This window comes from Heterocephalus glaber, unplaced genomic scaffold (genome assembly GCF_053883595.1).
Source record: "Heterocephalus glaber isolate CG9 unplaced genomic scaffold, H.glaber_assembly_v1.0 deba00001431, whole genome shotgun sequence".
NCBI classification, from domain to species: domain Eukaryota; kingdom Metazoa; phylum Chordata; class Mammalia; order Rodentia; family Bathyergidae; genus Heterocephalus; species Heterocephalus glaber.
In genome coordinates, this window is record NW_028258295.1 from 4,176,024 (window position 1) to 4,200,979 (window position 24,956).

At 38.7% G+C, this 24,956-nt stretch overlaps 2 protein-coding genes across 2 annotated transcripts; one reads left to right on the plus strand and one right to left on the minus strand.

The window, feature by feature from the left end:
• Nucleotides 1-720: 720 nt before the first annotated feature.
• LOC147827819 (uncharacterized) lies at nt 721-9,551 on the plus strand. Its single transcript, XM_087212631.1, has 2 exons — nt 721-951; nt 7,202-9,551. Exon 2 carries the CDS (start codon nt 7,211-7,213, stop codon nt 8,366-8,368), a length of 1,158 nt encoding a protein of 385 aa, XP_087068757.1. The 5' UTR covers nt 721-951; nt 7,202-7,210; the 3' UTR covers nt 8,369-9,551.
• Nucleotides 9,552-18,324: 8,773 nt separating this feature from the next.
• LOC101721722 (olfactory receptor 8D2) lies at nt 18,325-19,266 on the minus strand. The gene has a single exon (XM_004870857.2). The coding sequence runs from the start codon at nt 19,258-19,260 to the stop codon at nt 18,325-18,327; it is 936 nt and encodes a 311-aa protein (XP_004870914.1). The 5' UTR covers nt 19,261-19,266.
• Between the last annotated feature and the right edge of the window lie 5,690 nt (nt 19,267-24,956).

The window sequence follows — 24,956 nt, forward strand, 5'->3', positions numbered from 1 at the left end:
TTTTCTTATCGGTTTAGGCCCATACTATATTATATTAACATAAATCTAATCTTCAGGAACATATAAAACAAACCAAACTTAGAAGTAATCTGTAAAAAAAAATGGCCATGTTTTTGTTTTAAATATAAAAGACAGAAAAAGACAGAAGAATAATTCTAGATTAATATATACCATAGGAAAATGACAGTTATACTAGTTAGATCTTAGATTTTAAAAAAAAGGTCTATAATAAACATCTATAAAAGATCTATTAAACATCTATTAACATCTATAAAACATCTATTAAAGATCTATATGAAACATTATTGGACCAGTTGGTAACATTTAACTGTGGCTTACATATTCATTTATATTGAATTATACAATCAAACTAATGTTAAATTTTTTGAGTATGATAGCTGTACTGTGGTTACATAGGAGACTGTCTATTCTTAGAAGATACATGATGAAATACTTAAGAATGAATTACGTGTAATCACTTATCAAATGGGACAGAATCTGTGTATGTAAGGATATGTGTGTGTGTGTGCATGCATGCTTGTGCATGTATGTGGGGGGCCTTGCTCCCCCCCCCCCCGCTAGAACTCTTGAGTGCCTTTTACGGGCATGTCTGGGCCTGCTGCAAGTCTACCCGGCAACAAGGAAGTAGCCCCAGTACCCTCCCCTTGCTCCCTCCCTCTAGCCCTACGGTATATATGCTGTAGCAGCTTCCGCAATAAAGGAGACTTGATCAGAAACCTGTCTTGTCTCCATCTCTCGTGTCCCCTGTCCTTTGTCATTCTCGCTCCCCCTCTAGGGTCTCCGTTGACTTACCTGCAGGACGGGACAAGTGGCACCCAACGTGGGGGCCTTAGAAAGGGGGATCCAGTGAAGAACGCTGCTCGGGGGCCCAATAAAATACAAAAAAGAGGATTGCGTTTGACGTGAACCTGCCGTCTTTCCTGCACCTTGGTGAGTTGAGCAGCTATTATGGGACAGGAGATTAGCCAACATGAGTTGTTTGTACAAGGTCTTAAAGAAACTTTACAGACACGAGGGGTAAAGGTTACAGTCAAACAGTTGTTAAAATTTTTTGATTATATTAGAGATCTCTGCCCTTGGTTTTCCACCGAGGGTACCATTGACGAGAGGAGATAAAAAAGATTAGAGGAGGCCCTTAAAGATTATTATGCTACTTGTGGACCAGAAAAGGTCCCGATTACTGCATTTTCTTATTAGAATCTTATTAATAAAATTATCTCCCAAAAAACCAAAGATCCGCTGGTGGCTCAAGCCATCCAGGTCGGGGAGACAGCTCTCCGATCGGAGAAAGGGTTGATCACTCTCCCTCGGAGTGAGGAGTTTGTAAACACCCCCACGATGCCAAGATGGCGCCGAGGCCCGAGCCCCTGCGGGTCGGGACTCCCTCAAAGAATGAGGGAGAAGACTTGATGTCTTTTGATAGTGACGATGACTCAGACAAGAAAAAACAAAATGCAACTGATGAGGGTTTACAGGCGGGCTCTGCCTCTTCCAAGCCTTTTAAAAAAAAGCTTCGGCGCTCCTCAGCTTCCACCTCCGCTCTTTCAGCCCCTGCCTCTGACCCCGCCCCGCCTGTTAAGGAGGAACCGGCCTTGTACCCTTCCCTCCACCACCTCAGACACCCCCCCTTGCCACAGAACAATCCGGGGGAGGCTGACTGGGCCAATCTTGAGGAGGAGGCAGCCAGATATCGTAATCCTGACTGACCACCCGTAGTTAAATGTCCGCCTCCTTATGTTCCAGTACCCAACACTCCCAATGTGCCTGCTTTGGCATGCCCTGCTGTTGATCCCCAAAAGGAACTCCGGGACAAGATAAAATTTCTAAAAAAACAAATAAGATTAGAAAAGGAACACCAAGAACTTATTACCCAGCTCGAAGGCTTAAGAACAGGCAAAACCCATGAAAATGTCCGTAGAGAGGACAAATTTAAGCCACAACCCCCCATTAGAGGGGCGGCCCCTAGGGTGCCATCCGGATCAGGAGTACCCCTAGAACTTGAAAATGTGGAAGCCTTTCCCGTAACTGAAACTACTGATGCACAGGTACAGGCGTGGAGACACCACAGTGGTTTCGATTTTAAGGTCATTAAGGAACTTAAAACGGCTGCTGCTCAATATGGGGCCACTACACCTTACACAATGGCCATTTTAGAATCGGTGGCAGAAAATTGGCTTACCCCAATTGATTGGCAGACTCTGGCCCGCACCACCCTTACAGGAGGTGATTATTTACTGTGGAAATCTGAATATGTGGAAAATTGCCGAGATACTGCTAGACACAATGCTCAGGCGGGTAATGGTTGGATACTCGATATGCTTCTGGGAGATGGGTCCTATGCCGCCAACGATCAACAGATGCAATTTGATGCAGGGTTGTATGCCCAGATTCAGACCACAGCCACTAGAGCCTGGAGAAAGCTCCCTTCTAAAGGAGATGTGAGTGCTTCTCTCACCAATATCCGACAGGGGCCTGATGAGCCCTTCGAGGATTTTGTTCACCGCCTGCTCACAGCAGTGGGTCAGATTTTTGGGAGCGCAGAAACCGAGACAGATTTTGTTAAACAGCTTGCTTTTAAAAATGCTAATGCTGCTTGCCAGACCGCCATCCGCCCTTATAAAAAAAAAACTGATCTCTCAGGTTACATTCACCTTTGCTCAGAAAGTGGGACCGCCTACCAACAGGGGCTTGCTATGGCTGCCGCCATGCAGGGTTACAGGGTCAAACAGTTTTTGTCACGCAGCCCGGGTAACAAATGTTTCCGGTGTGGGGCAACAAGTCATTTTGCCAAGGAATGTCAGGCCCCTAGGGCCACACCTCCGGGGCCTTGCCCTCGATGCAATAAAGGGAGACATTGGGCAAATGAATACAAGTCCGTGACAGATGCTCAAGGCCAGCCCCTCCCGCTTGCCCATAACCCGGACCAGGAAAACGGAAAAGGGGGCCAGCCCCGGGCCCCCAGACCCAAACAAATTTATGGGGCACTCAATTTTGCTCCAACAAACAACAATCCATTTCAGACCCCTTCAGGACAACAACGGGAAGTGCCGGACTGGACCTCAGTTCCACCGCCCACACAGTATTGACTCCAGAAATAGGGGTACAGGCCCTCCCAACAGGAGTCTTTGGACCCCTGCCTAAGGAGACCTTTGGGCTTGTAATAGACAGAAGCAGCAGCACTATGGATGGGCTGCTAATCTACCCGGGGGTGATTGATAGTGATTACTCCGGAGAGATTAAAGTTATGGTTTCTTCCCCCAAAGCCATTAACACCATTCAGTCAGGCCAAAGATTTGCTCAATTGTTACTCCTTCCCCTTCTCCCTACCTCTAATAAGGCTCTTAACAATGTCAGAGACAGCCAGGGATTCGGCTCATCCGATGTCTACTGGTCAAAAATACTCTCAGCCCAGAAGGCTCTCATGACCTTATGGTTAGATGGGAGACAGTTTTCTGGATTGGTAGACACCGGTGCTGACGTAACTATCATCAAAGGAAAAGATTGGCCTCAGGTGTGGCCATTAAAAGACACCCTCACCCACCTCAAGGGTATAGGTCAGAGTCAAAACCCTAAAAAAAGTGCCAAAGATTTGACCTGGAAAGACCAAGATGGAAATCAGGGCACCATTCAACCTTATATCATCTCAGGGTTACCCATTAATCTATGGGAGAGAGACCTATTATCACAAATGGGGATGATTATCTCTAGCCCTAATGAAGTCGTCACTATGCAGATGTTTAAAAATGGGTACATTCCAGGAAAAGGGCTAGGTAAAAATTCTGCGGGTATTATACAGCCCATTGAGCCAGTCCTTCGACCCCCCCAAACAGGGTTAGGCCATTTTCCATAGGGGTCATTGACACTCCTGCGGACCATGCTGAAAAGATCACCTGGCTCTCAGATGATCCGGTATGGGTCGATCAATGGCCCCTTTCCAAAGATAAGTTATTAGCTGCTCAGCAGCTGGTGCAGAAACAGCTTCACGCTGGCCATATCATCCCCAGCAATTCCCCATGGAATACTCCCCTCTTTGTCATTAAAAAAGGTCAGGAAAATGGAGGCTCTTACAAGATTTTAGAACAGTCAATAAGACCATGGTACTTATGGGAGCTTTACAACCCAGTCTTCCCTCACCGGTAGCCATCCTCCTTGGATATTATAAAGTTGTCATTGATTTAAAAGACTTTTTTCACCATTCCCTTACACCCTGCTGATCAAAAACGCTTTACATTTAGCCTTCCGGTGACCAATTTCTGTGCTCCAGTGCAACGCTTTCAATAGCTAGTACTGCCCCAAGACATGGCCAATAGTCCCACCCTATGCCAGTCATTTGTGGCTGCAGCCCTCCAATCCACCCGAGACAACTGGCCTCAGATGTACATTGTCCATTATATGGATGATGTCCTAGTGGCGGGACAACAAGGAAGTGAGGTTTTAGCCTGTTATGTTGATCTCCGACAGGCCCTTGAGTCTCGTGGCCTCCAAATTGCCCCTGATAAAGTTCAGCTAAAAGACCCCTATACTTACCTCAGATTTCAGGTGAAGGGACATAACATTTTCTCTCAAAAGCTTACCTTACGGTTGGACAATCTTAAAACCCTAAACGACTTCCAAAAATTGCTCAGAGATATAAATTGACTCATGCCATATTTAAAACTTACTAAACATGACCTAAAACCTCTCTATGATACCCTACAAAGAGATAGCCACCCCACTTCACCTCGGGAGCTCACTGCCGAGAGACGTAAAGCCATTAGCGCAGTAAAACAAGCTATCCAAAACCAAACAATTACCTTTATGGATTATAACTCTCCTTTGCAGTATGTTATCTGCAAAACCTCTCTCTCTCCCACTGCTGTTTTCTGGCAAACCACACCCCTTATGTGGGTTCATCTCCCGGTTTCCCCTAAACGGGTCTTCTATCCCTACTATATTGTGGTTACAGACCTGATTATCCTAGACAGAGACCATGAAAAAATGTATTTTGGAAAGAAACCTGATATTATTATCCAACCCTACCCTAAAGATCAAATCGATTGGCTTATGCAGACTACCGACTCCTGGCCAATTGCTCTCGCTTCTTATACAGGCTTAATAGACAATCACTATCCTCCAAACAAACTTACTGACTTTGCCAATAGACATGAGTTCATTTTCCCAAAAGTCACTTCCTGTTCTCCTCTAACAAAAGCCCTATTAGTCCTTACAGATGGTTCTTCTGCCGGGATAACTGCCTATGTGTGGGACAATAACATTGTCCTATTCCAAACCAGCTGTTCTTCAGCCCAAATAACCGAGCTACATGCAGTCATAGCGGTCTTTTCTGCATTCCCTGAACAAGCCTTTAATCGCTTTACTGACAGTGCTTACATTGCTCAATCTGTTCCCCTATTAGAGACATGTGGATTGATAAAACATGCTTCTCAAACTGGTGGTCTTTTTATTCAATTACAAGATCTAATCAGAAAAAGATCCAAGCCCTTTTTTATTGGGCACCTTCGTGCCCACTCTAACCCACCCGGCCCACTTACAGAAGGCAACCGGTTATCAGATCTGACCACAAGACCTCAGGCTTCTGCCTACTCTCTAAGTATTGATGCCTCCATTCAGATTGATCAGACACAAAAGGCACACCAGTTACATCACCTCAGTGCCCACATGCTTCGCCTCATGTATAAACTTACTAGAGAACGAGCTAGACAAATTGTTAAAACCTACCCTACGTACACCCTCCATCTTCCCACACCTCATCTAGGAGTTAATCCTCGTGGCTTAATTCCAAATGCCCTATGACAAATAGATGTCACATATTACCCTGAATTTGAAAATCTTAAATATATACATGTCAACATTGATACATATAGTGGATTTATATTTGCCACCCTACAATCTGGGGAGGCTACTAAACATGTAATTGCCCACCTTCTAGTTGCCTTCTCAGTACTTGGATGTCCACAGCAAATTAAAACAATCGTCCAGGCTATACCAGCTCTGGTTTCTCAAAGTTTTACAAACAATTAGATATAACACACATAACGGGAATCCCATATAATCCACAAGGACAAGACATTATAGAACGAGCCAACCTCACACTCAAAATTACATTAGATAAAATAAAAAAGGGGGAATGGTACCCTATCAAGGGGTCACCCAGAAACCTAATATCACATGCACTATTTATTCTTAACTTTTTAAATTTGGATGCTAAGGGATTATCCGCAGCTAACCATTTCTGGCAATCAGAGACACAAAAACAATTTGCCTCTGTGATGTGGAGAGACCCCCTGGACCACTCATGGCATGGGCCTGACCCCATACTCATCTGGGGCCGAGGGTCAGTGTGTGTTTACTCCAAGGAAATGAAGTCAGCCTGGTGGCTTCCAGAACGCTTAGTAAAACAAGTTGATAAGCGTGTTGATGATGCCGATGACCTAACATTGTCCAAGTTCAACCAGTTAACAATGATGCCTACAATTATAATCTAATAATCATAAAGAGAATAGTATAATTCAATTTGGCCAGTTATATTTGAGTGCACCCTAATTTTATACACTGTCTCATATGTTTGTCTATTGTCTGTTGTTTGTGTTCGTACAGTTGAGCTCAATATGTTCTTTCCTTTTCAAAGGATATTTGCCTATTGTTAAATTGACTTACAGATAAATATTATTAAATTAAAGACATGCCTTCCTTCCCAGGTTGCTAATTGATCAAAGTGCCACTGAGATTTATTTTATGAAAGTAATGTGTATTGTCACCTACATGCAATAATCAAATTGCAATTGACAGTTGTAAAATAAAAAGATATATATTCTTAATTGTTTGTCAAAATGAATATAGATGGGGACTCCCTTTGATGAATATAGAAGTGGCCACCCAGAAAATGATTATTCTGGTCTTAATTCATTAAAGGGACCCCCTAGTAAATTTTATGTTATAATCTTATGGGAGACACATCACAACGAATATTATCTAAATATGTTATAAATTGATTACATTGGTTATTCTTGATATTTAAGAACTGAATATGTTGTTACAAAATATTTACATTGGTTAAGTTTTAAATATGTTATTGTAATATGTCCACATTGGTTATCTTCAAAAGCTTAATCAGGATAGCCTAACTCTCTTATCTACAGCCCAGCCTTGCTTACATTGCAGGACAAAATTTTGCTTACAGGTTAAAAAGATGACATCCCTGAATCTGTTGCATGGTCTGTTGCTGTTCCTGGTACCAACAACAAAAAGCGGATTTCAACCAGTTAACAAAGAACAACTGCTCATTGCCCTGTATGGTAACCCCTGTGACTGTGCTAGGGGTTCTGGCGGGGCTGCACCCACAAGTTACACTCGTAGTACTGATTGCGGCAACAAGATTGCCTACTTGGTTTATGAGGCCGCACTAGCGGAAGGATATAACCAAAAATGGGATTGCGTCCCTAAGCCTAAAGTCATACCAACAGTCAATGGCGAACCAGGGCCATGCCCTGCCAATTGTGCCAAGGCCACAGAGATGCATTCTACCTGTTACACTGAAGCCCAACAATGTACACATTCCAATGGAAAAATATATCTGACTGCTGTTCTACAAAGAACTTACAGGGGCTCCGTCGGAGGTGACTGGGACTTTTCCAGCCCCACTGGATATCCTAAATTTGGCCAAACCTCCTGCAACGACAGTCCTGGCAAAGATGTCTGCTGGCCGCCACAGGCCTCAATTCATGTATCTGATAGTGGCGGGCCTTCAGATCAGCTCAGGGAAGAGCGAGTACGAAAACAGCTTGAGACTATCATCCAAGAGATGTACCCCTCCCTAAATTATCATCCGCTGGCCCTTCCCAAACCTCAAGGCCCAGACCCTGACATCCAAACCCTGAGTGTCTTAGAGGCCACTTATCAATTGATCAATACATCCAACCCAGCCTTTGCTGGGGATTGTTGGCTATGCTTGACCCTTGGCACACCCCTGCCCCTCGCCTTGCCAGTTGTCGACCAAACTGACTATGCCAACAGTTCTAGTTACAATTGCAGTTTTTCTCTGCCCTTCAGGGTCCAGCCAGTACAGTTCAATGCTTCAGCTTGTTATCTAAGTTCGGGCCACAATGATAGCTTCGATATACCTGTCAGAGTCCAAAATTTCTCTCTCTGCTCTGTAATGCTTAATGGCTCTGCCACCATTTGCCCTGCCCTGGATCACGTGCTCGTCTGTGGAGGGAGCTTGGCTTTCACCTCCCTCCCCACTAATTGGACTGGGCTGTGCGTGGTGACAACTGTTCTCCCAGACATCGCCCTCATTCCTGGAGATGAGCCGGTGCCCTTGCCCAGCTTTGACTATATCACTGGGTGACATAACAGGGCCGTTTCACTGGTCCCCCTGCTCGTGGGGCTGGGGGTGTCCGGTGCCCTCGCCACTGGCTCTGCTGGCATCAGAGTGGTGTTACACTCCTATGCCAAATTATCCAACCAGTTGATTAATGATGTTCAAGCTCTCTCCAACACTCTTACAGATATACAAGATCAGATCGATTCTTTGGCTGAGGTGGTCCTTCAAAATAGAAGGGGCCTGGACCTCCTCACGGCGGAACAAGGAGGGATTTGCATAGCCCTAAATGAACATTGTTGTTTCTATGCCAATAAATCTGGGATCGTCAGGGGAAAAATTTGCAAACTTCAGGAAGATCTAAACAGATGATGACAAGAATTCGTTCAAAATCTCCTCTGGACTGGCCTCAATGGTTTCCTCCCTTGTCTTCTCCCTTTGCTGGGACCCTCATTGGGCCTACTTCTGCTCATTTCTTTGGGGCCCATAATATACAACAAAATCATGGCCTTCCTTAGAGCCCAGATAGAGACAATAAAAACAGCACCCATACAGGTCTACTATCATAGATTGGCAATGGCTGACCAGGACAAATGCCGGACCGTCAATTAGGTCCTTGCCGTGGTGAAGTGTTCTCGCCCCACCTGGTGAGTGGGCTGGCAAGCCAATGACGGGCAACTGAGCAAGCATGCCACGCAATGAGAGAGCCCTCGTGCACCACCTAAGACAGGTGTCAGAGCCTTGATTCTCTGGTTAACTGATGATGGGTAAGGTGCATGGTGCAGACACGTATGTCGCTCTGACCCAAGACAGGCTCAGCCCCCACAGGCTTGGCTCTCCTGACGCCTTTCTAAAATTATAATTTTAAAGGGAGGAGCTGTGGGGGGCCTTGCCCCCCGCTAGAACTCTTGAGTGCCTTTTATGGGCATGTCTGGGCCTGCTGCAAGTCTACCCGGCAACAAGGGTAGCCCCAGTACCCTCCCCTTGCTCCTTCCCTCTAGCCCTACGGTATATATGCTGTAGCAGCTTCCGTAATAAATGAGACTTGATCAGAAACCTGTCTTGTCTCCATCTCTCGTGTCCCCTGTCCTTTGTCATTCTCGCTCCCCCTCTAGGGTCTCCGTTGACTTACCCACGGGATGGGACACTCAACTAACCAGTGAAAAGATTTTGGCATTAACAGAAGGTTAACTTTAAGGGCTGAATTCACTGCTAGCTAGTTTTCAACATTGAGCATTTTAATATAAATAACTTCATATTAATAAAATTTAAAATTTAAATAAATAAGTTATTCTTATTCAATAAATAATTTATCCTCAATAATAAATTATTCATCTTTAACACTTCACATAGGTTTGTTTTTTTTTCTTTTAGTACCAGGGTACCAGGGCTCAAACTCGGGTTCTTGTGCTTGTGAGGCAGGAAACAGAACCACTGAGCTAAATCCCTGGCCCTCACCTAGGTTTTAATAATGAAAATATGTCAAATATTTGGGGCTTATTTGGTTTTTAAACATTTGTGTCTCTAGATTTAGTAACTGTGAAAGGGTGAACGTGCTGGGCCTGGCCTGGGTGTAGGGGAGTTAGGACATTGAGCCCTCTTTGTCCCAAAGGCTGAATCTTTGGCAAGTGCTTCTCAATCCAGAAGTAAAGCAGGGCTAAAAATGCTAAATGGACCTTCATTTCTCCCACAGTGGCCTGAGTACATTCTTTCAAGATAGATGAAACAATAGGAAATTATGTTTAATGTTCAGTCCACAAATAAAAATTGTGCTTTGGGTTATATCTTCCTTCATTACATCTTTCTTTGAGACTTGAGTATGTAAATCAATGTCCAAAATTTCAAGGAAAACAAATAAACCAAAAGCACTTTGGAGAAACAAACACTATGGAGGGATGGAGACCTTAATGAGGTGCTGTGTTCCAGAGCTCATAAAATTTAAACCTGGAATTATTCCTGCAGATTGTGTGGTGGAAGTCACAAAGAGGTGACAGGTAAGAGTAATAGAAAAGCAATAGGGAGGATAGACCAACTAGAGAGAATACCAGAGCAAATGCTCCTGGCTAAAGCCAGTCTGGTGCAGACCACTTGGGAGTGTTGGGATATGATATAGTCTCTTACACATGTTAACAGTTTCTGCAACTGAACTGGACACCTTGATCCTGAATAGAGATTAAAGTTCGCAGAATTTGCGCACTGTGCTCATGTCAGAGATCACTCTTGTAGCCATCAAACAACAATTCACTTCTACTGCTGGATGTACATATTTATGTATCAAAATGGAATTATTTGATAGGCCAAAATTAAAACATAAAATTGATCTGATATTACCAACTCTCAGCACCTTGAAACTGATCTAGCTTTCCCTGGCTTCAAAGCAGAAGAATGATATGAAATCTGGCTTTTATCTAAGGTTCAGTGTGCTGAGGGAATCTCATTACAAATACAAAGTACACCTGTCCAACCACAAATTCAAGACTTCTTGAGCTCAGAGATAGCTGGAGTGCTCAGTATTTAAATCTTGTACAAAAATGTACTGTTATTGTTATATTCTCAAAGTATCAATGAGAATTCTGTAGCACAAAGAAATCAGATTGATAATTCCCTAAAGCAAGTTGGAACTCAGTTCTTAATTATCTCCAATGTTGTCTGTTACTTAAAAAAAAATTGATGGGGAGACAGGGATAAAATAAGGGAATTGTCAATTTTACTTTATAAATTGTTCTTTGGATTCATAATATTTAATTCTTTGATAAGGTTCTAAAGACACATAAAAATAGTCAAATTTTTGTTGTTTTTGGCTTGGTTATTTGTGTATTGCCTTTACTTCTCAAACCAAATTTTGGAAACCCTATGGTACTCCACTGAAATTTAGCGGTCATAGAAAATCCTAATTCTGAGAAATGTGGAATGGTTAACATAAGTAAAATATTCTGTTTGTGTTTCTTTTCTAAGAGCTTGGGTCAGAAGTCTTGTAGGACCCTGAAAAAAATTTCCAATGAACTTTTTCCTAATGAAGCCATCTTTCATTTTGAGAATTTAGTCTTATCTTGTTCTGTTCCAGTATGTTTTCTGGTGACTCTAGTTTATGTCATTAGTGAATTAAGCATCTTCCATCAATTCCCATCAATACATCTGTGCAAGATTCCTCCCATTCCAGGACCATTCATAGACAGCCACTGTCAGATATGGCATTTAACGACCATTTCAGTGTGTTAGTCAGCTTTGCATTGCTATGACAAAGAGAAAAAACACCTTAAAGGAAGAAAGGATTATTTCAGCTTATGGTTTCAGCGGTTTTTCCCATGATCCTCTGCCTCCTTTTCTTTGAACTGAGACAAGGCAGAATATCATAACAGTGAGTCTGTGCAGGAGAATGCTCTCCTAAGGGCCACCAGAAGCAGAGAACTAGAGAGGAAGAGGCTGGGACAAGAAATATTTCCCACAGCTATACCACATGATGCACTCCCTTCAACTAGTCCTCTCTCCTAAGTTCTCAGCATTTCCAGATAATGCCACCGAATTATTAATCCATCAGTGAACTGGCCCATTGAATGAGTCAGAGACTACATGCCCAGGCCCCTCCCAAATGCCCATCAGTGGGCAGCCAAGCCATTTAGCACATGGTCTTTGAGGGGCATGTGAGATCAAATCCATAATGCTCAGCTCTTCTATGCTAGACTGCAAAATATTCCAGGGTTTCCTCCAGTAAATTGCCTCCTTTAATGAAGTTAACTAAAAATCAGCCAAAAATTGCCATTGAAGTTTACACATAAACAATATTTTTATACAAATGAGTCTAAACTAGATTTAGTATTGCATGTTTTAGTTCTAAATCCCCCCTGGTAACATTGGCATTAACTACAGTGACTATATTTTATACTCTTGTAACCTGAATGCTGTATAGATACTCATTGTGTAGTGAACACTGACACACCATATATATGTGTGTATATATATATATATATTTCTATATGTTATATAATAAATATATAATATTGATTTGATATAAAAATTGTTTTAGAGGAAGTCAATGGGATGCTGACATTTAATTTTCTCAATTATTAAATAAAAATTCAAGTATATATTTATTCAAATTTCTTAGTGCTTGAACTTTTAGTATATGAATGCTTATACCAGAAGCAGAAAGGCAATATTTGTGATGCAGTTTTTCTTGAATCCAAATGTCATATTATTAATCTTTTGAATTTCATCCCCAAAATGGTATAAAGTTAGAAATAATCCTGGACTAACTCTTTGAAAAATCAAACTATATTCCTACTTTTCTACATATTATCTGTGATTAATTCAATTTAAACTTACTGGATTTTTATATTCTCATTAGTTAAATAGCTCCATCTACTTTATATAAAAGGCATATGAATATATAATGTATAATCCCAAATGTAAATTGAAAATTATGAGATACTTTAAGAAATAAGGGATTAATAACCTCCCCAGAATGCCCCAAAGACAGCTCAGCAGGTACTGTCCTCCCATTCTTATCTGTTCTGTCCTTTTACTAAATTTGACATCTTTCTGCAAAATTATACTCTATATAGATTGTGGTGGACATACATTAGTTGCTTGAGAATAACATACACAACCTAGTTCTGCCCTACTCCAGCTTTGAAAATATTTGTGTAAAATAGAAAAGTTCAGAGAATGTACAGTGTTTCTTGTCAATCCAAGGAAGCCAACAGCTCTTAGAGGAGAAAGAAGTAAAATTGTCAACTGAACATAGTAAATAACACATATTAATGGTGTACAAGTATCTTCAAAAGTGACTGCAAGATGTATAATAGGAAGCAAAAATATCATTTTTATATAATGGCAGACACTGATTTGTATTCCAAGTATTTGGACGTGTATCTTGTATAAATTAAAGTAAGGTTTTGAGCTTTTATGACTCACAAAATTTCAGAATTATTTTTCTGTGCCATCCCTTGTCAATACTATAAGAGAGAAGGTGAGCTGGTCCCAGCACACACAAGGAAGCACCTCTGACACTATTCCATGCTCCTAGGGCAGAGAAGGTAAGCTGCTTGGGAGCCAGAAGCACACATCCCCCCGTGGAAATGAGAAGACACATAAATAAGCCTCAAAACAGACTTCCAGATCACCTACAACAACCCCAAAGGGAAATGAGATGGAACAATCTGATACTCAACCTCCTGGACTCTCTGAACTGGCAACAAAAGAGGATCTGGGAAAAATGAAATCAGAAATAATTACTAGGATAACAGCAAAGATTGTGCTCATATTGCAAGACATGATTAATAAATCTAGAGAGGACACAGATAAAAAAAATAGAGGATCTGAGGAACTTGATGGAGTCCCAAAATACAAAACAAATGGAATCCATAAAGCAGATGCAAAAATATATCCAGGAGATTAAAAACTCCATCAAAAGGCTGCACCGCAGAATGAACCAATGTGAGGATAGAGTTTCAGATATAGAAGATAAGATTGCAATTAGTGACCAGGAAAAGAAAAATTGCTTTAAAATTGTAAGGGAACATGAGAAATCAATCCAACAGCTGCTAAACAATGAAAAGAAGAATAACATAAGATTGACTGGAGTCAATGAAGAAACAGGAGAGAGTGCAGATGACATAAAAAAAACTGTTCACAGAAGTTATGGCAGAAAACTTTCAAAGCAGGGGAAAAGAACTTGACATACAGATAAGTTAGGCATAGAGGACTCCAGCTAGCCTTGATCAAAAAAAATCTACACATAGGCATATAATAGGATTCCAGAAATCCAACAGAAGAACAAAATTCTACAAGCAGTGAGAGAAAAGAAACCAATCACATACAAAGGAAAGCCCATCAGAATCACAGCAGACTTCTCAATGCAAACCCTCAAGGCAAGAAGAGCTTGGAGTGATGTATTTCAAGCCCTAAAGGAAAACAGCCTCCAACCCAGATTGATGTACCCTGCAAAACTATCTTTCAAAATTGATGGAGAAATAAGATACTTTCATGATAAAGACCACCTCAGGAACTTCATGAATACCAAACCAGCACTCCAAAAACTTTTAGACAACATCCTAGGAAAAGGCAATGAGGATCACAACCACAGGAAGCCCAGCAGAATGAATCCTTTGGGCATGGCAAATTAAAGGGAAAGGGGGAGAATCCAACAAAAAGAAAAAGTCATGACAAGGCTTTTAAAACTTTTAACTTCATCTCCCTAATGAATGTATAATTTAATCTTGTTATTGTACTGATTTGTATTTTTCTGATCCTAGAGTAGCACACCTTTCCTTGTGCTGTACTGGCTATGTATCATCTTCTTATGTCTAATTTTAATTGGGTTGTCTATTAATGAGCTGTAAGAGTCCTTTATATACTCTGGTCATAGGTTATATGGATTATAAATATGGTCTGTTTAAAGACTACTTTTCATTTTAATGATGTCATTTAAAGTTCTAAATTTTGATGGAATCTCATTTATCAAATTTTTCTTTTATACATGATGTTTTTTGTATCCTAGGCATTTCTTGCCTACCCTAAATTCATAAACATTTTCCCTTATAATTTCTTCTTAAAGTTTTATACTTTTAGGCTTTCATATTTAGGGTCATAGATCCCTTCAAGTTATTTTTATGTATGGAAATAAAGGGTTGAGGTTAATTTTTTATATATGGATACCAGGTGTTCTAGTGCCGTTTGCTATCATTTCCTTGGCTCTTGAATTGAGTTTATATTCTATAAAATGCTAATGTTAAATAATCTTTCAAAACTCAGTGGATCATATATGTGTGGTTCTATTTCTAGATTCTGTGTTTTATTCCAATGATCAATATGTCTTTCCTTACACCAGCACTGCCTTGATTACTGTAGCTTTAGAAGTCTTAAAATTAGGTACTAAACATCTTCCAACAATGTTATTTATTTTTCTTTTTACTTTTCTATGTCCTTTTTACTCCTACATAACTTTAAAATTTCAATATCCAATTCTTCATTCATAGCAAGTATATATAGACCTGAACTTTTATAAATACCTTGTGTTTTCTAATCCTGCTAAATTCAGATACAAATTCTAGGGTTCCTAGAAATTTCTTAGTATTTTCTCTGCTAATGATCATTTCATCTAAATATAAAGATTTTGCTTCTACCTTGCCAATCCTATCCTAATTGTGTCATTTCATTGCCAGACTATTTTGGTTGGGCCTAGGTTTCAAAGTTTAATGGACAGATAAAGAGTAAGCATATCTGACCTTGTTCCCCACCTTAAGGAGAAAGCATTGTGTCTTCTCCATTCATATAAGGTGTTCTTACTGGAAGTATGGAGTACGTGCCTTTAATCTGTTGAGAAGGTTCTGTTCCACTTCTAGTCTCCTGATAGCTTTCACCATGAACAGCTGTAGAATTTAGTCCAATACTTTTACTCCAACTAGTGACAGGATCATATGACTTTTTCCTTTCTTCTGTTAAAATGATGACTTTTGGGAGTGGATCTTCCAATACTGAACCAACACTGCCATCCCTATAACAAAGCCATGTTCTATATACTGCCAGATCTGACTTCTAATAGTTTATTTTGTTAAACAAATTTCTATCTATGTTCATACTTTTTTCTTCTATTATCTTTATCCAGTTTTAGGATTAGCACAATGTTGAGTTCCTAAAATTAGGGGAGAAGTGTTTCTTCTTTTTTCTGCTTTAAATGTTTGATACAATTTATCAGTTAAATTGTATATGAGCCTGTTGTTGTCAGATAGGTAGGTTTTCAAGCTAGAAATATACTTTCTTTAATAGGTGCTGTTCAAATTTTATATATCCTCCAGAGTTAGTTTTATTAATTTGTCTTCCAAGATACTTCTTAGAAGTTGTCAAATTTATTTCAAAACAGATTTTTGAAATATGCTTTCTATATCCTTTTAAATTCTGTAAAATCTGTGGTAATGTCTCCTAGGTCTTGATATTATAATTTAAAAATGTATAATTGATATTGTGTAATAAGAAGTAAAGGTCTAAAGGAGCATAGGAATTGGGAGAAGTTGGGGAAAGGAAAGAAGGGCAAATAATATGAGAAAAGAAAAAAAAATGGAAACAAAGTCTTTGCAAATAGGGAAGGGTTGAGGGAGTGAAGGGAGGGCAGGGGAAGGGGAAAAAAATAAGAACCAAGATACTCATGCAATGGTATAAGATCCCAGTGATGTATGTAAATGTATTTTATACCTAAAATGTATCAATAAACTTAATGTGGAAAAAAATACTATAAGAGTCCCAGGGAGAATATGTGACATTTAAATTAATCTCAGATGTCCAGTGTGCATGAAGTTCTCTGGTAGACTAAAGCATATATTTCTCAAGTACGGTAGCCATGAATGTTATTTTATATGAAAGGTGGCAGGGCATTCCAAATGTATGACTTTGAAGATCTTGATGTGGAAAGATGGATTATCTAGGTTTACCTTAAATCTTAAAAGGAAGCAAGTGTGTCCTTAGAAGAGATAACAAGGTAAATTTCACACAAAACTGTCTCCTCTTTTGTGACCACAGAGCCAGGAATAGGAGTGATGCAACTGCAATCTAAGACTGAAGAGGCAAGGAAGAGATTATCTGTAGGACTTACTGAAAGAATGAAAACTGGTCAAGAGTTAATTTGGGCCCATTAATCCTATTTTTTAAACTTCTAGCCTCTGGAATTGTAGGAGAGTAAATATCTTTTGTTTTAAGTTATTTCATTGCTGGAAATTTGTTACAGAATGCATAGAAAGCTAATAAAGAGTCCAAGATAATTATTTTTCATTAGCACCTTGAAAGGAATAGTCTTTTCCACACCCTCGGTAAAAGCTGTGTGAAGCCTATGAGACTGCAGGCTGATTGGAGGCTGCACAGGATCTCATCCCAAATACACATAGAGGAAAAGATCATAGATGTGGGAAGCAATTATAAAGTCATAAAAATGGAAAGCCTATCTACTCCTGTCCTTATCTTTTGAAACACTGAAACAACCAACTAAAATATGCTCTTCCCTTACTTACCATGAAGACTACTTTATATTTTTGCTGATTGCCTAGACTGTCGTCTTAATATTCTTTTAATGTTTAACTTCAAACTTGTATTTTGCAGTTTGCTAAATTTATCAAAGTATTTTTAAACTCGAAAAAATACGGAGTCTGGGGAATGGAGAAATAAATAAGAACCAAGATATTTCATGTAAAGGTACAAATTCCCAATGGTGAATGTCATCATACTTTATACCTAAAATGTACCAATAAACTTAATGAATAAAAACATACAGAGTCTGTCAAAAATATACATACACTTCAGGAAAAGAAAAACTTGTATAAATATTTTAATACTAAATTTATTGAGACATCATGAGATTAGTGAAAATTACATTTAGCCTCTACAATTACAAGAGGGACTCAAATGGTGGACCTTAACTTCCAAATATTCAATCATTTTCTTCTTCTGAAACATACATACATTTTTTGGCAGACTCTGTATATAGTATGATTACATTTTATCTCTTTTAAGGAAATAAGATGCTTAATTCTAAGGCTTACCCCCAAGGTGACTAAATCCACTTCCTTTGTACAATGTCTTTTGAGAGTGAATAAGGCAGTATATTAGGGACAGTAGTATCCTAATATCTATAGAATCTGGAATATTAACTAAATGTGCATGTACACATTCTTGTTCCAATACTCAGAAAAACCTTTCCTATTTAACTATATTATCTCTAGTTTCCAGCAGGAGAGACAATATCATCATCATAATCATAAAATTTGTAATATTCATTTGCCCTTCCTCTCTGTCAACTCCTATTTCACTAAAACATTTCCAAATATTATGTTTGCAGAATATTTTATTGTTTTGTCTCAAATATTGTCAAGTATAAAATACATATTTTCTAAATAATGATTAATTTTCTCTCTGGAAGAGAGAAAGAAGAGTGCAAAAGCCTCTGACAACTTTTCATCTGATTTGTTTTTTCTTGTTCCTGGTGAGATCCCACTTTATCAGGATGCCTGCCTCCTCCCAGCCACTTTCCTTAAGGCATTCTTCACATCCTTGTTCCTCATGCTGTAGATCAAGGGGTTCAGCATGGGGATCACTGTGGTATAGAACACAGAGGACACTTTCTCCTGGTCCATAGTATTGCTGGAAGGGGGCTTGAAATACATGAATGTTATAGACCCAAAAAATATGCCCACAGCCATGAGATGGGAGCTACAAGTACCAAAGGCTTTGGACCGTCCTTCAGTGGAGTGAATACGGAGGATGCTAGAGAGGATGAAAGTATAAGAGATGAGAATAGCCAGTGTAGGTGCTAAGGTATTGACGCCTCCAATAATAAACAGCAGTATCTCATTAATGTGAGTGCTGGAGCAAGATAAGGTCAGTAAGGGCAGAATATCACAAAAATAATGACTGACAATGTGAGATCCACAGAAGGACAGCATTGACATACAGGTGGTGTGAACTGTGGCCCCAAACAAACCCAGTGAGTATACTACAGCCATCATTATAGAACAGACCCTATGAGACATGACAATATTGTAAAGCAGTGGGCTGCAGATAGCAATGTAACGGTCATAGGCCATGGCCGTCAGAAGGTACCCTTCAGCAATGACAAAAATAAGGAAGAAGTAGAGCTGAGTCATGCACTCCAGAAAGGAGATAATGTTCCTTTCTGACACAAAGTTCACTAGCATTTTAGGGGTAATGACAGAGGAGTAGCACAGATCAATGAAGGACAAATGACTGAGAAAATAATACATTGGAGAGTGAAGTTGGGAACTGATGACAATTAAGAGGATCATGCCCAGGTTGCCCATCACTGTGATCACATAGATTCCAAGAAACAAGAGAAAGAGTGGCAGCTGATGCTCTGGACATTTTGTTAATCCTTCAAGGATAAAATCAGTCACTGAAGAGTGATTTGAAGTAGCCATTTCTTACAAAATATCATCTGTAGGAAGAATGAGAGAGGGGGAACATTAGAGGTATTTTCTATTTCCCAAAGCAAAAGGGCTCTTTTGGTTGTTTCCTTCTCTGACAGCTTTATCTGTACCATGACCTCTTCCTTTCCAAGGACCTCTTAAAAATTTAAAGTCAAAGACTCTGAATGAAACCCAGAGCCTTGTTTCAGCCAAACCCAACTGTTCGAATGATCCTGTTTAAGGTAGTGCCCTTTCCTTTTGTTGCCTGGCTTGTGCCTCTAACTGCTTCACTTTGAGTAAAAACACAACCTTCACAGATCTAAGTATGTTTTTGTTTATAGCATTAAAACAGGACTGCTCAATCTCTTTATTTGAGTACATGCCAAAAGCATCTTCAAACTTTGAGCCCAAAGGGCTTATAATCTAGCTCTGAAGGTATAAACATAGGGCATTTCAACCTCTCAACACACACATACATGATTAGCATTCTCTAAAACTGGGAGGTGACATATAAAAGATGTCTATAAAGAGAAAGAGATCACAGGTACAGAAAGCACTTACAGAAGTGGTTCTACATTACTTCAGGACTTTACTCTCTCACTTCTGTCCTCTGAAGGAAAATCTCCAGTGAGCCTGGACTGTTTCAGTGTGGATGTGATTGAGTGAAGCATGGTGCATTCTTTTCTTAAACACTATAGTGTAGACCTTTCGTGTTCCAGAAATAATAAAGGAGCAGGGTTGACTTGGAGATGTAATACCTCAGGCATCAAAAAAGCAGTGCTGCCCTCCCTTGTGTGTCCCTCCTCCTGCCCATCATTCCAAGGCCAACCCTCCCTGACCTTCCTTCCAAAGGAGGTAAATTAAAACTGGAGATTTTATTGTCCATTGACAGTTTCTTCCTAAATTTCATTCAAGAGTGATAATTTTTCATTGAGTCATTTGACTAATAAAAATATTCCTTTGATTCAAGATATAGTATCAGCAACATGATATGACTTTAAATTCTATTTTTCAAAATGAGAAAAATCAATGTATATGCTCCATATGTAAAGCAATAGCTTGCTTTTACTTTGCATATAAACAATACTTGTGATCACAAAAATGTATGAAATATTGCTGCAATGTATTTTCTTTATACTCCTCGAACATATTAGGGGTACTCAATATATGTGTTGATTTAAAGGCTGACTTAAATGAGGCATTATTTCCAAGAGGACATGAGAAAAGAGTCATGATTCTGAATTCAAGAAGTTAGATGATACTCTAAGGGAAACAGCACCAGAGTTACCAAAGTGCAACTCCAAGTAGCCCTATCAATAATAACTATGAAACTGGACCATCTGTAGGCAGATGCTCTGACCTTGTTCATTGAGTCTTATGAATCAGATTGATACAACACACCCAAACAAATGTCAATACACTATGAAAGTCAGCCCAGACAGAGTTGGGACATATTGGGTTCAGATCCATTTAGTGTGGATACCATAATTTATGAATACGCTTACATATAGCTGACACATTTCCTTTTATAATCCCAATTAATATAGAATTTTTCCATGAGAAAGAGTTGTCTAGAGTCAATTCCACAGTAGATATATCTCTTTATAACAGAGATATTGTTGCTGATTTTATGACTAAAACTGCTGATCTGTCAGTAGATTGAGGAAAGCAACAGATAGGTAGTAGTGCTTCACGTATGTAGAGATAGTTATCAAGTGACTTAAAATCTCAGTGTTACAAAAAAAATGTGTGCATAAACAACCTTTAAGAAACCAATGTGTCACAATATCCATTTAGCAAAGTTCATTCCCTTGGCCCACATTGGTAATCTCTTAGAGCTATGACATTTTTATATTCAAATAAATAATTTTTCATATACTTGCAGGCATAAAGAATAAAGTCACTGAACTTGGAAGGGGTGAGGAGAGATAAAAAGGTTTTTAACTAAAGCTGAGGTTAGCAAAAAGAGTAATTTAACAGCCACATAAGAGAAATCCGAAAACTAATTTTTAAATTGTAAAAGAACCCTTAAACTACAAAGTTATCTAAAATGTCAGAAAATTTGATCATGTGAAAATATACACAAATATCCAAGATAGCTCGTGTGCACAACAATTGGTGCCCTGCTTCATCAGATGAACATTTATTTATTTCCAATACCTTCAACTCAAAAAGGCAGGGGAATATGAATTTCAATATTTAAATATTCTATGAAAGTAATTGAGTGAGTCACTTACAGACAAAAAAATAAGATATTCACATCTATGAGATTTCACTGAAAATGAAATGTTCTTACAACAAATGAAAGTGAAAATAAGCAACTGCTATTTGTAGTGCTCTTTGTATGCAGAGAAAATGCTGCTTTGTTTCTCTACAAATTTTTCTCCCCCATGTTTAGTGAGCTATAATGCTTTATCTACAACCCTAGTATAACATTTAAACATGACTACTTCTGGTTTTGAGATATAACCAAGAAAAGCAGCTGGTTATAATATTTAAGAATGTAAGAATTTTTACTGCTCATAAGATCCATCATCAAATCATTCATGAATTGAATATAGAAATATAAAATATGTATGTATATGTCTAATAGGAATAAAATAGAATTTGGAGTTTTGCTTCTTTTATTATATATAACTTTATGACAATTCTCATAAATCCCTAGTTTTTAAACATGCAGCTATCTAGAGCATGTAATGATCTCTCATTTTCTCCCACTGGAAAGAAGGCATTTAATAAAAATTAACTTAAACTAATTTCTTGAAGGCTACAAAATATATAGTTACAGTTATAGCAGAAATCTCACTTCTCACTTTTAAGATGTAATTTCATTTAAAAGACAAGAAAATTGAACAGATAGAATCTCGCATTCCAAAGTCTCTAATACTCTGTTAAAGCAGATGTTTTCGTCAAAAGAATAAAATGCTGAAATTGAATTTTTTAAGTGGAGAATGACTTCTAATTTTTCGTGGGATTCAAAGACAATGGAAAGGTGGTCTTCCTATACAGTATTTGTGACTTTGTCCCAAGAAAATTTTACAAAACACTTGTATGAATTTCATCAGAAAAAAATCTTTATTAATTTTAGATCTTTTGCTTAGAAAAGTTTCTTATTTGGAGGTAGAAGAATGGACTAAAACCACGACTCCATTCCTTGTTGTAGGGTCTGGGTGACTAGGGTGTCATTTACCTTTGAGGCTTTATTTCTTCCACATTAGAAGAAAGAGTTATGAAAATAAGATCTGCTTAAATTTTTGTGAATATTAGACCCCTACGTAATTATCAGTTACTATTGTGTTATTTTTTACATTTGTAAAATCGTTTATGAATTTGATTTCTGAATTATTGCAAAGGAGTAAGCACTCTTAACTAAGGTCTTGAATGAGAAAGGAAGCAAACATACACATTGTTCAAGATAATCCAGAGAGACTACTGTTTTTTTCTGATTCTCAGCAAGAAAAATACTCTCTTTCAGTTGGAAAAAACAAACAAAAAAACCCCTAGGTTTATTTTGAGAAGCACAGAGAAAAAAAGACTGCTGGGGTTCCAACAGTGACTCTGGAAAAATGGCCAAAATTCAGGTGTACGAGGAAGGCTATAAATAGGATATCATTATTTAGAGTTCAGAAGCTGTACTGGCACTTATACCAGCTCTCTCTTTGTCCTGGCAGGAGCATTTATGGCAGTGGCCTGCTCACACTAGAGAACTAGGAGCCACAGGAAGATGAAGTCATTACTGCTTTAGTCTAGGGGAGGATGTTAATTTTTCCATATCTGAAATAATCTCAAAACTTTCTTAAACACTGACAACATGGTTCAGAGCCCAGATACAAGTTTACTTTGTTAATTTAGTATCGTAACTGCCAACTGTGCCTTTCACTGGATATGATTTAACTAGACAAAGCCATTTACAAAAGTCAGGACTTCCAGGCAAGCCAATGTGACAGATTTCAGAACAACTGAACATTCAATGATTTGCCTCTGCAAAATTTGTTTGGCTCATTCATGGTGGTTCTGGCAGTATACAACAACACTGAAATGTAGATAATGGAAAATCAAGCCATGAAAATTAAGTCATCCAGGGTATATACAAACAAAAAATAAATAAATCAGTGTTACACTCAGGATTATCTTCTTCCAGTCAAATTCTTCAAAATGGTTGCCCATTTCTACAATGTATCTTTATAAAAATAAGTGAATACAATCTCAAACAGTAAATGAATAGTGCTAAGGGCCAGTCTACGTGGAATAAAATCTTGACTTTTCCACTTGTCTGCTGTGTGACTGAGGTCAAATTATACCATCCATGCCTTATAATATCCTCATCTGTAAAAGATTTATAGATTTATTTTAGAATTAAGTGAGCTGTAATAAGTTGTAACTTTAAAAAAACTTGTATGTGTTAATTTTGGTAATAAACAGGTAATACAAATCTAATATATTGAATAACTAATTATCAATTGAAACAATTCAAACAACATGCAGGGCTACATGATCCTCTGAGAAATTGATACTCACCTTAAGGCATTTACCTTCAAAATTTGACATTCTATGTTATTCAGAAATGTTGGGATGGGACTCAGAAATATACAAGTAGTTCCCAAAAGGCTTACAGACTCTCTCAAGATTTGTCTCCATGTTCAATACATAATTAATAAAAATGCAAAGTACAGTTCAAATCTCAAAAGCTTTCATCACCCTAGGGAACTCTTATTAGTACAAATGAATAATAAAGTATATTTTGTTCTCGTAAATAACACTGGAATTTTCTAAGTGTTTTGCCCAACATTATCTTTCCTAACACAATTTTCTGTCTGAATCTTAGTTTATCTCAGACAGCCCCGAAGAGACCTGCTGTCTGGGAAAGCTCCTGAATTTTCCCGATTTAATAATACACCTGCTTCTTGTCACGTAATCAATAAGGGAACACAAGGTGCCAAGTATAGTCATTATTGGGACAAGAGTAATCAAATTCTCTTTTTCTGTGAAGAGTGATTTTAATATTTTAATTAGTTTAAGCCATCTGTTCAAATCCCAACTTCCTGTTCTGTGAACTATTATCAGATAATTTATATATTTTGGTAGAATAGCAATGTAAATAAATTATTTATCTTTTCATACATTTAAACCCTACTGATATTCTTTTTTTTGTACTTTCTCATTTGGTTAAAAATGCCATAAATATTATGCTTTTGTGTTGTTTCATGAAACAGGGTTTTGCTGTGCTGCTCAGACTGCTATTGAATTCATGATCTTCCTGGCCCAGCTTCCCAAGTAGCTTCATTCCAGATAGCTGGGATTCCAGGCAGGCATAAGCAATTATTCCTTTTTCTGGTGTGTGTGGGGGGATTGAACCCAGGTCTTCCCCTGATCTACACTCCAGCCTTTTTTAAAAAAAGAGTATCTAAGTCGCTAAATCCTCCAGGCTAGCACTTGTGATCTTCCTGCTCAGCCTCCCAGGGTGCTGGGGTAAGACGCTACCCTGTGCCCATAAAAATGCAATTTTAACAATTCAAGAGTGCTAGCCCCTGTTTGTACTAAAGAAAATGTTTAGATAACTTAGAGATGATCTGTGTTTCAGTTTCATTAGAAATTACATGTAAAACTATCTCAAACATGTTTTGTAGTTATTGGGATTTCAAACTACTGATTTGGTTTCTTTAGAGATTATTGATTATAACTTTATTCAGACCATCCTTATGGTTTTT